Source organism: Buceros rhinoceros, unplaced genomic scaffold (genome assembly GCF_000710305.1).
Source record: "Buceros rhinoceros silvestris isolate BGI_N320 unplaced genomic scaffold, ASM71030v1 scaffold14547, whole genome shotgun sequence".
Lineage (NCBI taxonomy): Eukaryota > Metazoa > Chordata > Aves > Bucerotiformes > Bucerotidae > Buceros > Buceros rhinoceros.
In genome coordinates, this window is record NW_010421673.1 from 4,935 (window position 1) to 21,692 (window position 16,758).

The following is a 16,758-nucleotide window of genomic DNA, read 5'->3' on the forward strand; positions in this document are numbered from 1 at the left end:
GTGGCCAAATACTTCCTTGGTAAAGAATGCAGCTTCGTAAAGGCTTCCTGTCTTAGATTAGACTGTCTTTAACAAAATCTGTTTCGCTACCGATTCTTCAGATTTATCTGAATCTGCTCTGTGGATGCTTGGTGAACCTTGGAATAATAAGGCTACTGGCTGCTTTGGGGTAAACTGGAAGCGCCTTCTGCAGCAGGCAGCACGCCAAATACTTCCTTGGTAAAGAATGCAGCTTCGTAAAGGCTTCCTGTCTTAGATTAGACTGTCTTTAACAAAATCTGTTTCGCTACCGATTCTTCAGATTTATCTGAATCTGCTCTGTGGATGCTTGGTGAACCTTGGAATAATAAGGCTACTGGCTGCTTTGGGGTAAACTGGAAGCGCCTTCTGCAGCAGGCAGCACGCAGCACGCAGGTCAAGCCAAAAGCCATTGCAAAGGCAAAACCTGGCTTTCTAGAGAACTTCTGACACTGTGGTGACACTAAGCCCTTGGGAAGCCCGAGAGCTTTCTGTGAAGTGGATCTTATTTTGGGTCAGGTTCCCAGGCTGGGTCTCAGGGCACTGGCTCAAAGGAGAGATGATGGCAGCCTCTTAGCAGGGGCAGCAAGGGCAGCAGAAGAGCCTCTTTTGGCAGAAGACTTAAGGCAGGTTGGAGAGTTTGGAAAGCTGTGATGTGCGTAACTTCCTAAAGAAACTTCTCTGATGCAGTGAGTAAAGAGAGATTCCACAAAATGACTTTCCTAGAAGGGCTACAGCCTGCTTTAGAGGGCTGGGTGAGGCTTTCACTCCGGTCTCTGAAGGTTGTAGGTAGAAGAGAGTTGTTGTTGCTGTGGTAGCCTCCTGTACGTGTTATCTCGTAATTTCTGTTTCCAGCATGAGAAACAGGTCTCACCAGAAAAACGCACCCTTGTGCGCGTCCTGTGCTTCCCAGCCCAGCAGCAAATTGTCACAAGATATCTGACTGCTTTTCCCTTTGTTCAGAACGCTTTTGATTTGGACTGTGATTCCGGGCGTTTAATCCCAAAATGTGGTGGGCTCGGCTGATTGTCATTCAAACCAACTCTGGGAAGTACAGAAGTAATGACCGATGGGGTTTTCTTTTTTCTGTGGTCTTTAACAGCAGCGTTGTTGAAGCACTGCAGTGAGCTCTGGAAGAATATCCTCCTAGGAGTCAAATTCCGTTGCTCAGTTTAAACTCTGCAAACCAAACTTTGTTTAGTCTGAGTCTGGTTAACTGTTGAGGGAAGATCTCGGATGAAAAATCTAAAGGATGCTAAAGATGGCAGATTTATTGTGAGAGTATCTTGAAAGCTCACTCTGTGCGTTTGTGTGTGCAGGGGGTGGGTGTCAAAAATCGAGATGGTTGGGAGGATAGTAGGTAAATATTTTTGAAGACAAGCTTGTGAGAAGGAACATGCAGGAGCTCAAGGTCTAGAACAAGGGGTGAAACATCGTGTTTTGACATTATCTCTATACCAATTGCATTCTGTTAAATCACAGTTTAATCACACTTCATTAATAGTTGAGCCTCTGGGTGTTGCAGTAGGTGATCTAGATGCTGCTGCGCTACGGGGAAAAGCAAGCAAGCAAGATTCCACCATCAGGAAGGGAAGGTAAAAATGCTCCTAGAAAATAATAATACATTGCAAGACCTTGCTTAGGCGTGACAATGCTCCCACAGTGACAGCTCAGCGATCCCCAGTGCTGGAGCCGTGCTGCTGGAGAGCTGGTGAATGAATAGCATCACTGTTCGGATGCTCGCTCGAGCTTGAAATCTAAGCACAGATACGGTTTGGTGGGCTTGGGTTTGGTTTACACGGATTCCTGCAGGCCCTTTTCCCAGGCTCGGTTTACATGTCACGCAGAAAGAGCTTTGCTGTTCCTTTCATTCGCTCGGTTTGAACTGCTCTGAGCTACGGCAATACCCTGTATTTAACGTGCTGCTGCAAAAGCTCTCACTTGGCGTGATTCACACCCTCTCTTTCTTTCCCCTTTCTATTCATGGGATTAAATACTGTGTTTTACTGGCTTAAGAGCTGCTTTACTTGCATTCCTCTTCCCACCTGTCCTCGTATTTGCTATTAAATGTCAGCTTCTGTCACTGGCAGACAATGTCCGTTCCAGTTCCTGCTTGTTTTCACAGTCATCTTCCTTCAAGGAACAGAAATGTAGGGGCAGTCCTTGCAAAATGGTCGCTTCCAAAATAAATGACAGTGGAATTGCGCGCTATTTATCTTTAAAATGGAAGATCTGAAAGCGTGGCTTCACGCTTTTTGGTTGGTAAAAATCCCCTTTTGGACATACCGAGTGGCACCAGCAGACAATCCGCGATGCGCTCGACACTGCACTCGAATAGCCAGAGCGTCGCGGTTTATTTACACCTTTGAATCCGTTCCCCTCTCCTACCGTGGAATGACCCTTTATCAGGACCGGTTTGGGGAAAGCGGGGTGGATGTCCTCGTGAAGTCTGGTGCTGGTGTGTAAAATATGGGGAGGGAGGTAGTGTGTGGAGACGCTGGAATCTCTACGCAGTGGGAGTGATGCTTTGTCACGCTGGTTTTCCTAGGAGTAATTTGAAGCCTACGCTTTGACAAGTCTTGGCAGGATTTGAAATAATGTTGTTGATGTAAAGAAATTCAGTAAATGTGTGTACTTAAACCATGCTGTTATCTAGACAGGATTTTTCACAGCCTTTTAGTTGGGTCTGAGTTAAGCCACCATAGACGGTGGGTTTTTGAGATCTTCCTGTCCTTCATGGAGCTGTCGTTTCGCTCCGTCTGAGCTCTTAAAGTCATCCTTGCACAAGCCCGTGATTTACACCAAGAAAATCGCGGATCTCTGCTGCTTTACCCTCTCCATGGCCCACCACCTTGGCATCTGCCTCCGAAAGAAGCTGCTCCGGTTCTTTTGAAGTAGAGTTCAGATTTGTCCAGCTGTTCCGACAGGCGTTCAGGGCTGTCGCAGCCTGACAGAGGACCCTGTTGCTCCCAGAACTCTGAAGTAAGTCTCAAGTTAGCAGCAAAGCAGGTTGCTGGGAGTAGCAGAGAACAATAATTCTTGCGAGGGAAAGAACAGTTGTTGATTTTAGGCCCATGTTGTTAAAAACATTTAATTTACAGCCTGAGTAAGGGTGGTTTAACACCACTTCAATACTGAAATCTTAAAAGTGACGCTGTTTAACGTCTTATTCTCGTAGTCTTTTCCCGTGGGTGTAATGGTCTCTTGTTTTCTCAAGGAGGCAGAGACCATCTCAAATACTATAACAAATACATGTGATGTGGAGTCGGATTCTTCCAAGTGTGCTTCAAAAAATCTTCCTTCTGATTCACTAGGTAAAATAAAGGGGAGAAAATAAAAGGGTAGAAACTTAGCAATGTAAGTGGGTAACTATTGGTGGATTAAAGAATATACTATACTACAAAGTAAACTTACGTAGGTTTTTAACCAAATTTTAATGGCTTAACTCTGTAGATTAAGTATGTAAAAATATTTTGATAGTTTTGCTCCTTTTGGGGGAAGAGGGAAGCTTAATTCTGCAGAGCTGATGTATTAACTGCTGGAAGCTTGTGGTAGAGGGGGCAGTAGCTCAAACTTGGGCGTGTTCTGGTTACAGGGGACTGCTGAGGAGTCTGAGTGTTCTTGGGTAAGCTCAAAGTTCGTCAGTACTGTGTAGCTAATTGTACAACACGGATATATGCAGAAGCCTCCTCCTTTTAGAAGGTGCTATATACTGTAATTAAAACTTATGAGTAATTTGACCGTTGAACTCTTTCTCTGTTTTGGGTTTGCAGAGAAGAACTTTTTTCCGCTTGACATATATCGGATGAACATACACCAAAGAACACAAGCATGCCTGTGGATTTCCTTTTGTGAGATTTATAACGAGTACGTGTACGACCTGTTAAGTGTATTGTCTGCATCAAAACCCCAGAGACGCCGAGTTCTAAGAATTTGTGAGGATCAAGGAGGGAATTCTTATATTAAAGGTAATAATTTTGGCCTCGGCAGTTTCACGGCATTTCTTTGATGATCAGAAGTGTATGTAAAAGGTCTCTCTTCACAGACTTAAAGTGGATTAACATTCAGAGCATTGAAGAAGCCTGCAAAATGCTAAGAATAGGAAACAAGAACCGAAGCTTTGCTTGTACTAGAATGAACGAGCAATCGAGTAGAAGGTTTGTTTCTCTATTTATGAGCATACTCTGTTTTCGTGTAAGGGGAAGGGAGGAGGAGGTTATAGAATATGGTTGAAATAAGCCACTCTTCAATAGTAGTTTAAGACCTCCCTTGCGTATTCTGGTTTTACGATGAAATTCTTTCTGAAAGAAGGCTGGGAGGGGTCGTATAGCTTTAGTAGTAGCTGGCCTTGGGGTGCTCTTCATGGCTTTGGACAAGTAAGAAGATGGATCCCAATAATTTTTGAGTGCCAACAGGGCTGTACAGCTTGGCAAACGCTGACGGCGCTGAGTGGGAATGGCTGCCCGAGGATGTTAAAGAGCAAGCTGGATAATTCTTACTCACCAGCAGTATCATCCTTGGAAACCTGGATCCTGTCAGTGGGGGATGTAGGAAGGAGCGAGTCATTCAGTACCTCGCAGAGGATGGATTGACTTCCACTTAGCTTGTTTCTAAGTTCTGCTCTTGGGGCCGAGGAGTAAAGCACTGCTTTAAATATATGCTTGTGGTTTACTGGATAAACCGGGCACTTCTGGTTCTGGGACTTTCTCTTTCATCTCTAACAGCACGTCCACTGCCTCTGTAGCTTGATGTCTAAAATAGAGTAACTGAATTCAACCTTTCTGGAGAACAGAATACTTTCAAAGCTGAACACATAACTGTGTGGTGAAGTGGGCAGAATTGCAGGACTGTCAAACCTTAACTTACCCCCTTTAGCCCCCTCCTGTTAATTCTTCAGCTGGACTTGAGTTCAGATACTACCTCCAGTTTGTATACAAAGTGGCTACCTGAGGACTCCTCTTCTGATCAGTAGACTTAAGTGAACCAGCCTGTTTTTTCTCAGGACAGCTTGTAGGCTTCAGAGAGATTTTTTTTTTTTTTTCTCTTTCCTGTATTGAAAGAAAGTCACAAAACACAACTTCTGTTGCAGTTTTTGCTGCTGAATGGGCATGTTGCAAAGGTGACTAAATGAGTGAATGGATTCTTGTTCTTTCTTCAGCACTGAAGTTTCTGTAGCAAACAAATTTTACTTTGCTTTAGTGACTTTGCTTAGTTTTCATAACTGTGGTTATTAAGAAGGACTTTTTTTCCATTCCAGTCACAGCATATTTTCAATCAGGCTGCTAAAGCTGACTGATGAGCATCAGCCATGTGTTCTTGGAGTTTCAGAGTAAGTGAACGCTTCGGCTGGTCACCAGAATGTCAGTATTTTAGAGAAGTGGGTAAGGTGTAATGCGAAACTGGTGAACTTTCTTTCAATAAACTTCTGGGACCTGAGAAGGGAATCAGAAGTCCACTGGCTGCGTGGAACTGGTTGGGAACCCGACAGGGACAGACGCAGACGTGTACAGTCCATGGTACATCTACAGTAAGAGAGAATTCAGTGATCTGCTTAAAAACTGCTAATCTAGAACAGTGCTGTGGCGCACCCTGTGCGAGCCACGCCGAGTGCTTACACCTCTCTGCTCTTTTGTGGTGTAGAGGAAGTGACCTAATCTTTTGGCTTGAAGTCATTCAGTTAGGTTTTATTTGTTTTGGTCTGTTTTGGGTTTTTTTTTCCAGTTAAATTTCCATTTAGCTTGATGTGGAAAAATGAGGACAGCCTCTAACAGAGTTTTAGTTCAGTCCTAGCTCCTACCGATTCCTCTCTTGTCTCCGCTGAGCAGTGAAGGTGATAAACATACCTCGCTGTGGGATAACACCTTTTAACGTCAGATCTTACAGAGATAAATACTCTGAGGAAAGACAACATGAGGAAACGGCTGCATCTGTATTCCTGTCTTGGTGGAGTCCCCTGGCAAAGCTTGCAGCAGCTGTTAGATGGATGACAGAGTTTGTGTGTTGCTTAAGGAAGAAAAAAGCTCTTCATCTTGTGCTGAAAGGGATAAAGATCGTAAGATCATAGCCTTTCACGCTGCTGAAATAGGTGCCTTAATAATATGTATAGTATTAATGCGTAGAGGCTCCGATCTTACCAAGGTGTTATTTTATGGAAATGAATGTACATGTAAGTGAGTAATAGTTTGGTTATGTAATTTATCTGTCTTCCAGAGCTTCCTGTATTTCGAGGGCTTTCTTAATATAGAGTAATGGTGATGAAATTTCTTGATTATCCAGGATAATTGCCTCCAACTGCAACCTATTGTACCGTGAGGGACAGTTCAGTGGCCTGAGATAGGAGCTTGTAATTGCTGTGGCCAAACAAAGAGCTCCCAGGTGATCTGGGGAGGACTCGTGGCCTCTTTCTTGCATGAGTGAACCAATGGCTCTGTATCCAGAAGGGGCAGACACAGCGTGTTGTATCTCGGTTCCAGAGCCTGAACTGGTGCATTAAAGTACAACTTGTTCTGTGATCTGGGTAGGCTGGAACGAGTCCCTCATTTACACTGCAGACACGTAAAGAAATAAAAAGACTTGCAGTTCTATTTTCATATGTGTGCTCTGGATGATTCTGTCCTGCAGGTTGTCGTTCTGTGACTTGGCTGGATCAGAGAGGTGTAATAAAACACAAGCCTTTGGAGACAGACTAAGAGAAGCAGGAAATATTAATAATTCTCTTCATATCCTTGGAAAATGCATTGCAGCACTGAAACAAAATCAAAATCCAAAGTAAGTGACAAGCTGTAGACAACATGCCAAGTTTTAGGTTGAAACCCTAAGCATCCCTTTACGCTCCTACCAGGGGGCTGGATGGTCAGAGGGAGGTTACAGTATCATGCAACGTAGGGGTCTTTCATTTCACAATTTCACTCCTCTTCTCTCCGTGAGGATGAAGCCCAGCTATATTCCCTTCAGAGAGAGCAAACTGACGCGCCTGTTTCAGCCCTTCTTCTGTGGAAAAGGGAAAGCTTGTATGATTGTCAACGTTAACCAGCACGCTTCCACATACGACGAAACGCTACATGTCATGAAATTTTCAGCTATAGCCAAACAGGTGAGAGTCCACCTACTTTCTCTGCTATTCTGTGTTCTCTGGGTTTGTGAATGACGAGGTTGTACGGACTGGAGCCTGATTTGGACTTTTGATGCATCAAATTAGTTCCTCCGTGTGTGGTTTCTCTCTAAAAGGCTTTTGGGAGCCTCGCCTGTACTCAAAGCTATTCCTGGTAAGAAGTTAAGTGCTCTGAGGAGTGGCTGAGGGACCTGGGGGTGTTCAGCCTGGAGAAGAGGAGGCTCTGGGGAGACCCTCTGGCTGTCGACAACTCCCTGAAGGGAGGTTGTAATGAGGTGGGGGTCAGTCTTTTCTCCCAAGTAACAAGCAATGGCCTCATTTCCTAGAGGAAATGGCCTCAAGTTGCACTAGGGGAGGTTTAGGTTGAATATTAGAAAAAATTTCTTTACAGAGAGGATTGTAAAGCCCTGGCCCAGGCTGCCCAGGGCAGAGGTGGAGTCCCCATCCCTGGAGGGGTTTAACAGAGGTGTTGATGGTGATGCGGAGGGATGTGGTCGAGCGGTGACCTGGCAGAGCTGGTTTAATGGTTGGACTTGATGATCTTAAAGGTTTGTTCCAGCCAAAATGATTCTGTGATAAGTGTAAGTAATTAATAAGAAACAAAAAAGCAAAGACATTTTATTGCTAAGTTACTGCCTGAAGGCAGCGTGCTCTTCTCCTTTGAATCCCAAACTCCCTCTGCTAAATGTCCATGCTTTCACACTTTTTCTGCTCGCTTGGCTTGTCAGCCTTCCACTAAATTCAGGACTTGGAGGTGGTCTGAAGTTCATTCAGCTTCCCTGGAAGCTGCTTCTTGCAGGGAGTGGGATGATGAGCTATGCTGTGTTTCATGGCAGAAATAAAGTCCTTTTCTAGTCTGGAACTGGGGATTGGATCTGGAACTGGACATGTTCCAAGCCTGTAGCAGCACAATGAATATGATCTCAGATTTTTCTGATTATCTGCTCACGGTATTTCAGGAAGGAGCAAATGTTTTAGGGATTTGCTGCTATTAATTAACTTTCTAGGAAACTACGGTAAAACCTTATTTTAGGGGGAGAGAAGACACCTTTCCAGACAAGTATACCAAGTTTGTTAGATGATCTTTCCCATTTTCACTTTATTAGAGTACCGAAGGCTTATATTTGTATTGATAGATGGGTTTTGTCTGCTAAAGGATGTGTAAACTGTTTTGCAATCCTTAAATAGAGCGTCAATACCGCAACGCGTTCGCGCCCCTTGTTCCTGATATTCCGATATCTGCAATATTGACAGCATTGATAAATCACTGCGTTCAACGCTGGATTTTCCAGGTAATCCAGACGATCCTACCCAGAAGTTTTGGTGGTTTTTCACCGAAACTTGTTGGAGGCGACGGCAAACCTATCGCGCACTTCGATGCGAACACGTCTGTAGGTGACTTTCCTGACAGCACCGCATCCTCCGCGGAAGAGGAAGTGGATATCACCATTCTGAGTCATGAGGTAGATACGCATCTACTCAAAGGTGTACCCAGGAAAGCCATTGCTCTTTGTGCTAATATTAGAGGCTTTTTACCATACAAGATGTGCCGGAGGCTGTGTCAAATGAGAACTGTAAGTTTCTGCTCGGCGTCAGGCAGACCTGGACCTAAAATGGTCTCGTTCTGAGGGAACAAGTGTCGTCGTGGAAGGCTGCCTGCAGCTTTCTAGTTAGGTCAAGTGCTAAATTTGGAATTCAACTGGCTGCTCAACAAGAAGAGAACAAAAGCAGTATGTGTGTTTAAAACAACGTTATTTAGTCGTTTGTGCTCTTCTGGGAACAGCAGGAACAAGCTGAGATGCAGCATCTTAAAAACAAAGCTGTACAATCTCATAGCAATAAACTAAAAATCAAGTAGACTTCACGGTAAAAGGTTGTGCAAATTAATATTTAAACGCCAAAATTTTAGTAAACGTTTTGAGAGCAGAAACCATCAAGGTGGAGAAAGGTTGTTTTTGAAGGAAATACTGTGTTTGGAAATACTTAACCTTTGGTGCAGCCCCCCCTGAAAATACAGGCTTGTAGGAATGCCCTCTGGATGGCTGCCTGTACGAGCGTTTCGTTTGACATACGCATCAACGCGTGCTTCCAACTCCTTTTCTGAGCTGGAATACGTTACGTTTAGGATCTCTTGAAGACTACAGAGAACCTAAAGGAGAAGCTAGTTGCAGAAAGGCAAAGTAAGCTGCTTCTGGAGGTGAAGATACGTAGAGAGATGGCAGAAGCAATGTTCCGGCAGCTGTTGGAAACAGAGGAAGCCTGGAGGCAAGTTATATTGCAGTTCTCTTGACGACTGGAAGGATTCCACATATATAAATGCGTACATTTATCTATACGTGTATGTATGTATATGCAAGATGTGCATACTCATGTTACTTAGAGACGTTAGGGCCCGGCAGTTTCAAGGCTTCTGATGAAAAAAACCATTAAAATAACCTTGCCCAGCTCGCCTCTCCCCGCATCCAGTGACAAAGTAACGCTGAACTTCCCTCTGTTTAATTTGTGATTACTGGAGATGGTCCTGACTCATTGTTAGTATTTAGGAGATCGTTACAGGTACCCCCCCTCCGCCGAGGCTTGTGACTGTTCCAAAACTTCCACTGGGGCTTGTTAATGTCCTTAAGGTAGTTTGACTTGTACCTCTTTGAGCTCTCCTGGATGACTTAAAAGGACCATCATTATCTTATAAATTATTGGGGCTGCCTGCACGGAGGTAACCAACTTTGGGATTTTTTTTACAAGTGTGTCCAGATTGCTCAAGCTGAATTCATTTCCTCTTAACTCTTCGCTTCTTGAATTCAGTTTCCTGCTGTTTGCGTTGCTGACAGAGACTAACCCCAAGTTAAGCTGCCAGGTGAACGCACGCTGGTTTCACACCTGCACTTGTGTTTGGCCAGAGGCATCCAAACATGAAACAGCAGCGATGTTTTTTCTCTGCTGAGGTGATTTCCCGTGTCACTGCTGGGCCATTTTTTATAATTGTGGCAGGAGTAATGTGTCATGGAACAATAAGGCAAAGTAAATAAATTTGGCACTCATCCTTAATGGAAACAAAACTCCAAAGACACCCCTGGCAATGTGCTTTAGAGACCAGGGCTAATTTTTTCCATCTATCACTGCATGTTGGTGGATTTTTTTATAAATCTTTTGTTTGACAGATCTTAAGTATATATTCTTCTGTAGCACTTTTCTTGCTATATGCCTTGGTGCAAGTCTGTAGGATTGCTGAGAATAAAAAGGAGAAAAGGGAGTATAGTGCTTCTTGGTCTCTTAACTTCACTATTTATGGTTAGATGAATAACTTCAATATTGCCTGTTGAGCACGTGTAGTCAAACCGTAAAAGCTGCAAAGCTGATATAAGAAATAATAAAATGAATGTGTTCTCCTCAGCAACCGCCTGGAAGATCTGAAAGACAGTTATGAAGAAAAACTGGAGAGCAAATTTGAAATGTATAAGGAGGCCATCAAGAAACACGCTTATATGTGTGCGATGGAACAGATCGAGCACCACTATGTTCCCATAGAAGAATTTCTAGCTGAACAAGAGAAAGTTGAGGTACGATGTGACCGATGCAGTCTGGCTTTGTGGAGATCCTTGGGATTGGAGGGTGCAGAGCAAAAAGGCAGCCTGAAAGGGCAGTGGGGAACTGGAACAGGGTAGCTGCTTAAATCATCACAGTCTCAGCTCTGAAGGTCTAGAGGGAAGATTGTAGGATAAGAAACTGGTGAGAAATCAAACCTTATGCATGCGAGAATGCCTTGAATGTTCTTGGACCTAGAGCCGCCCCGAGTTGGCAGCACTAAGTTGCTATTCCATGTTGGCCATGTGCAACTCTCTGTCTTCACTTCTAGCCTCTGCATAGATGTCAAAGTGTATCCAGGCAAGGGATGAGACCAGTGGGTCTCAGCCTTTTCAGAAGGTCTGTAATGGAAGAATAGAACTCTGGTGTACACCAGAGGTGCTTTCTTCGTCACTGCAGTCTCCTGTCCAGGAACCAATAAAATGAATCGCTCCACTAGTAGGCAGGTTCCTTTCAAGAGATGAGGGAAGTGGGTTTCTGTTGTAGATTGTGATATATAAACATTTCTCCTTTTACCACTCCCTGTTCAGGTGCTGACAAGCAACACCATAGTGTGTCTAGTTTTCCAGCTCCTTCATACTTGTCTTTTTTCCCCACTTGGAAATTAAAACCACTTGGAGATTAAAACTCTGGTTTAATCCCCCATGTTAGGGTGAAGGAAGAGAGTTTTCATAGTGCTCTCTGTAGTTATAGCTGCCTCTTACACTGGCCACCGGGCTGCATAAGGGAAGATTCAAAGAACAAGATGGTTGTGGTAGCAAGTCAGATGATAAACTGCTGAAATCCCCAAGAGGTACCATTGTTAACTGACAAAGGAGAGCACACTGTGAAATCTGAGTGCGCAGCTTCAGAGAACCGCGATTAGAGGAGTAACTTCTTTTCTGGATGGTGACACTTGTTTGATTTCTCACTCTGAAAAGCCACCCTAGCAATCTGACAGGTACTGAAAAAGAGATTGAGGGTAATACTTGGTTTATGAAATACGTTCTTCCTTATTTAGCAAGCTAACTGGCAGCTGCATTAAACACAGATGCGCTGTTTCCTTTCTACAGTTTGGAAATCTTCGGACTGGAAGAGTTGACTCCTGCGTAGAGTCACTTCCTCCTAGAAAGTCGTGTGATCTGACTGTTATTCCTTACTGTCATTTCTCAACCATAACCATCACAGCTTCCACCTGCCAGGTGATGTTGAACTGCACATACACATGCAGTATAGCTGAAGGACGTGCAGTAGTGCATCGGGTAAAGCAGAAATTTAGACTGATTCTACCGCGTGCCTTTCTTTTTTTCAGGACAGAGAGAATAAAATACTGCAGTTGGAAAAGCAACTCGATGAACAGCCGGGGAGGCGGCTGCCTCTGGGAAGTCCCAATTCAGATATCCTGACTGCTGAAAATAACATGCAGCTAGGTAGGAATCTCCTCTGGATCCTCAGAGTCCCATTGACTCTTGGTATCGTGTATAAACCAGCACGCTTTCCTTTTGCCTGTAGATCTCATGAACAAGACGATGCAGAGAGCCAACGAAGGACTGCAGAAACAGTGCAAAGAGAAAGAAGAGGTAACTCTGGCTAACACCGAGAAAGTGTAATCCAAAAAATAATTTTTTCCTTACCGAGTTTAATGTCTCCTGTTAGGGTCCTGCCGTTTGTTTTCCTCTCCATCAATTTCCATTTCCTACATCATTTTCAAATTTTGATGGAAGTTTGGCTTTTATGCTCGATGTGGGGATACAGGTTTGATTGTTTTGTGTGGCTGGAAAGTGTTGGGATGATGGGATTGCTGTCTGGCATTAACCACAGCGAGAGCAGTTTAAAGCAGTTGGTTCCATCAGTACCTTCCTTCTTTGCCTTGCTTATCTGCGCCTGTGTGAGGAGTAATTCAACACTCGGTTATTTTTTTTCTTCCCATTCAGCCATTAAACATGGGTAAAGGGTGGGGTTATTATTTTAGCAATCTAGACATTTTCCCTCCAACCTTCTGGAAGTGAATTAATGATATAACATTAATTTTGCTGGCTCTGAGTTTCTTTTCCCTCAAGACTTAATCCATCAATATCCCCATCAGAATGGTGAAGTCTTCTGGTGCAACTGTGCTCCAGCTCATTACATGAATGGTGCTAATGAGATGAGAGCGTTCTTTTAGCTACTTTTACTGAAAAGGAGCTGACTGTTCCAGAAGTAGCTTAGTCTGTGCTGCTGCTCTCTGATTGACAGGTCTGTGTAAATCTAGTTGCTTCAGCACGATAGTCCTTGAATGCTTCTGCTGTGGTTTATCACCAGAAATGATGGGTTGGGACACAGGAAGTTGAGAAGCAAGCTTTATCTTCCTTGCTTTGATTTTGCAGTTTGCGCTGTTCGCTGTTGATCAGTTGCAGTGTCGGTCTGAGTCCTAGTCACAAGCAAAATTAATGTAGAACATGCTGTCTTGACCTTGGGTGCGTATGGGTTTGATTTTCAGCTTATCAAGTCTCTGAAGTTTAAAATACAAAAATTAAATGAGACCCTGCTAGAAGCTAATGAGGGCTACAGAAAAATGGCAGAAGAGAACAGTCAACTGAAGCGTACAATCGTGCTCAAGGTTTGTCAACCACTTAAAAGCAACTTTAACATGGCTCGTATGTTGTACCAGTTGTTTCTGCATCTTCGTACTTGTAAAACCACTGTTCAGTCTTATTAATTTCTTTTCACATTAACACTTTTTTCTGTCCCTAACTTTCCGAATGATGAGCTCAGAGCCCTTGTGTTTTGCTCCCTGACTTTGACAGGAAAGTCGCCTTTACTTGGTTCCCAGAACAACAGCAATTCTTTGCATAATGTGGCTATGCCTTTTAGCATCAGCTTTGTGCCAGACTCGGTCTCTAACTAGATCTGATGGCCCTGTAGTTTCCTATTCTCTAAATCATGTAAAAGTAACTCAGAAGTAACTGAGGTCCCATTTGGCATAGTAGTAACGAGGGTGTTTACGGGTATAACAAAATAATCTGGAACAGAAAACTAACTCCATGAAAAAGACCTCGGAGAGTTCACACACCTAACCCAGTCTTCTCCTCACAGGAGCAAGAAATGAATAATCTGCAGAGCTGGGCTAAACGTGTCCTTGAGCTCGAAGAAACAGTGTCTTCCCTGCAAAAAGAACTTGATGAACAGAAAAAGCATTGCGCTATAGAGGAGCCGAAACAGCAAAAAGCCAGGAGAGGTTTGTTGGCCAACCTGAAATCCACAGTAGCAGCCACTGCTGGTGCCCCGCTGGGGAAAGACTGGGGCAAGTATGAAGATGCTTCGTCCTCGTCAAGAAAACAAGCACTGTTGGCTCATAAAGCAAAAGAATAATATTTGATGAATCCAAGTGTGCGATTACTGGGCTTCTTGATCAGTCTTAAACGGTTGATAGCTTTTTCTCGCTCTTAGATGCCGTCTTCATGGTCACGTTAAGTGACGGAAAAATGTTTAATACAGAACTTTTAAAATTGAATCAGGGTTGAATTTAGAGCTACGTAAGTTTAGGTCTAAACTTATGCTTTTACTGTTGACGGATGGATGTGATTTAGAAATACATATTATTTTAATTCTTGAGCACCTGCTGTTGTGATCTTCTGTTCTGGTAAATGTGTGATTCACTTGCTGCTCAGTACCTTTTTAAATTTCATCGTTGATTCCTAGCAAATTATATGGCTTGTAAGCTTAGTCTCAAGTAGTTGAAATGGCTTGGTTCCTCAGTTAATATTCTGGCTTTGACCAGGCGACTGCCATCTCGGGACCAAACTGAGCAAATTGCTAAAAGAGGTGGCAAAAATGAGGTCTTAGCCGTCTCCTTGCTATTTCTCAGCTAACTTGGCTTTGTAAAGGAACTTGCTTTAATATCATCACTCAATATCCATATAATTTGAATTTCCACTAAGACTATGCATGAAACTTTCAAAAAATGTATTTATAATAAAATTTTCCATTGCTAAATTACTCTCTGACCAGTTTATAAAGGCGAGGAAAATCAGTGATTTCAAGGTGAGGAAAGATCATAAACTTACTCAGAGGGCAAATGATCACAGTGATTGACAGGTACTGAGGTTGAGTTGAAAGAATCGTAGCCCTGGTTATATTACATACCTTTATTGAGGATAAAATGTGAAATAGCTTTGGGAGAACCATTTCAGTGAGGGACCACTGGAGGCAGCTGTTCTCGTGGTTTGAACCATTTCCGTTACGTGGAGGTTATCTGGCTCTAGTTGTGCCCCGAAGGCCTGTAATCCATCCAGGGCACAATTTCTAAAATATTGTTCTATTCCAGCTATTAAACACTTCAGTGTGGTGATGATACACTACCGGGAGTGGTGACCCCCTGAGTAAGGAAGCTGTTATGTACAAATTGCTCCAAGAAGAGCAATATTCAAACAGAAGTTAAAAGTTACCAGAACAGGCTAATGCTGGAAACTTTCTGTAATACTATTTCAGATGATCCATGGCATCATGATCTATGACAGTCTGTCACGTCTCTGAGCGTGTGTTAGCAAGTTTATGTAACGTAGCCTCTTATTTCCTCAGCAAAGGCTGTTTCTATGTTCCTTCCTGCTTCCCAGAGCCCTTTGGTTGGCTACAGGAAATGGTTTGAAAGACAAAATTACATTATCTTAAGCTGTTTAATTTCTTTTTTCTGAAAAGAAAATGAGGCCTGTAGTGAAGTACTGACCAACTTGTCCAAAGAGTTGCAATGCACTGTGCTGGTACTACACTAAAGACCTTAGAGGAGCTGTTCTGAAGAGCAGCTGAGGACTGACTTCCTCTTCCTGCCCTCCAGACCAAAAGGAAACCATCCCAAGGACGCAGAAATAGCTGGCTTGGTCCTCTCCAGCTTCTCAAAGCTGACGGGTATAAGGTAAGCAGAATCCATCCATTCTGTTAGTGGTGCACAGATGTTCCTCGTGGAGCCACCATGCTGGATAGACCATCAGCTATTTGTTTCATCTCAAATTACTTCCATGCAACTTGCTTCAGATTAAGTGTTTATTAACATTAAAAATCACCGTACAATAGAAACTATTTACATATTTAACCAATAATCTGCTTGAACTGCACAGTCTGACTGAAGGAAGCCAAGGGAAAAGAAAAGCAATGAATATTTCTGCTGCTGAACTTCAACTGCAGGCACACAGAAACTTTTTCAAAAGCGTTTTAAGCTTCTGCAAAGTACCATTTGCCTAAATAATTTGGCTGAGAGGTGGCAAAGACGTGCTGGCTTTCAGTTGAAAGAACCCGTGTCGCTTTGCGGGGAAAAATATGTAATTTCTGCTGTAGTTGCATTGCGACTGCACCAGCTCAGCTGCTTTGGTAAGTAATTTGGTAGAACAATTCAATACGTAGAGCGTAGCAAACTGCACTCGCTTTTAGGAGTTAGAATTATATACTGAGCAACAAACCTGCAGTGTCACTTCCTCTCCTATTGCCTGTTTTCACGAATTGGTTCTGATGTGTGAGAGCTAGTTTTAGCTGTAGAACAGATCTGAGGTTAGTCGATTTAAAGCAGCAAAAATACAAGGCCTATTCTTGAATAATCACAGAGGATTAAAAATTAAGATTAAAACTTTTTCACCGGTAACAATCTATCTCAGCGACTGCGGTGAAAGTATTAACTTCCTTCACCGTCCTGTGCTTTCCCAGGGACTGGAGATGATGGCTTTAGCCTTGGGGAACACTGAAGGCTGAACGCAGGGCTCGGTGTGCTGCCGCGTCTGCCATCACGAGTGTTCATACCGCACATCTGTGATGGCTCTGCGGTGCTTTGAAAAGGGATTTACATGGAGGAAGAGTCATACAGCAGTAAACCAGAATCACCTTCTGTGTAAAGAATTACATCGTAACCCTTCCTTAAAGGAAACCTTGACAGCGTTTAGGAAGCCTTACAAGAGGTGACAGTACTCCTGATACTAATGCAAAATAATAAGGATATAAAAATCATTTTCACAATATGCTGAATTTCAAAAAAAGATGATTTAAGACCATCACCATGTCTTAAATCGGCAAGTTCTCCTTCATGACTTTTTCCTTTGCAAACA

The 16,758-nt window shown here is 43.3% G+C and overlaps 1 protein-coding gene across 1 annotated transcript in view; it reads left to right on the plus strand.

Annotated features, from left to right (window-relative positions):
* The window catches only part of LOC104496629 (kinesin-like protein KIF20A), a gene marked incomplete at its 5' end in the record, with an annotated part of 17,514 nt that extends 3,473 nt beyond the window's left edge, over positions 1-14,041 (plus strand). Inside the window, 14 exons of the mRNA XM_010139779.1 lie at positions 622-648; positions 3,236-3,332; positions 3,792-3,986; positions 4,064-4,175; positions 5,276-5,347; positions 6,640-6,786; positions 6,946-7,111; positions 8,422-8,592; positions 9,255-9,394; positions 10,521-10,686; positions 12,003-12,120; positions 12,203-12,270; positions 13,170-13,289; positions 13,766-14,041. Of these exons, the coding sequence (XP_010138081.1) occupies positions 622-648; positions 3,236-3,332; positions 3,792-3,986; positions 4,064-4,175; positions 5,276-5,347; positions 6,640-6,786; positions 6,946-7,111; positions 8,422-8,592; positions 9,255-9,394; positions 10,521-10,686; positions 12,003-12,120; positions 12,203-12,270; positions 13,170-13,289; positions 13,766-14,041 (1,875 nt within the window). The remainder of the gene's footprint in view (positions 1-621; positions 649-3,235; positions 3,333-3,791; positions 3,987-4,063; positions 4,176-5,275; positions 5,348-6,639; positions 6,787-6,945; positions 7,112-8,421; positions 8,593-9,254; positions 9,395-10,520; positions 10,687-12,002; positions 12,121-12,202; positions 12,271-13,169; positions 13,290-13,765) is intronic.
* Positions 14,042-16,758: the final 2,717 nt, after the last annotated feature.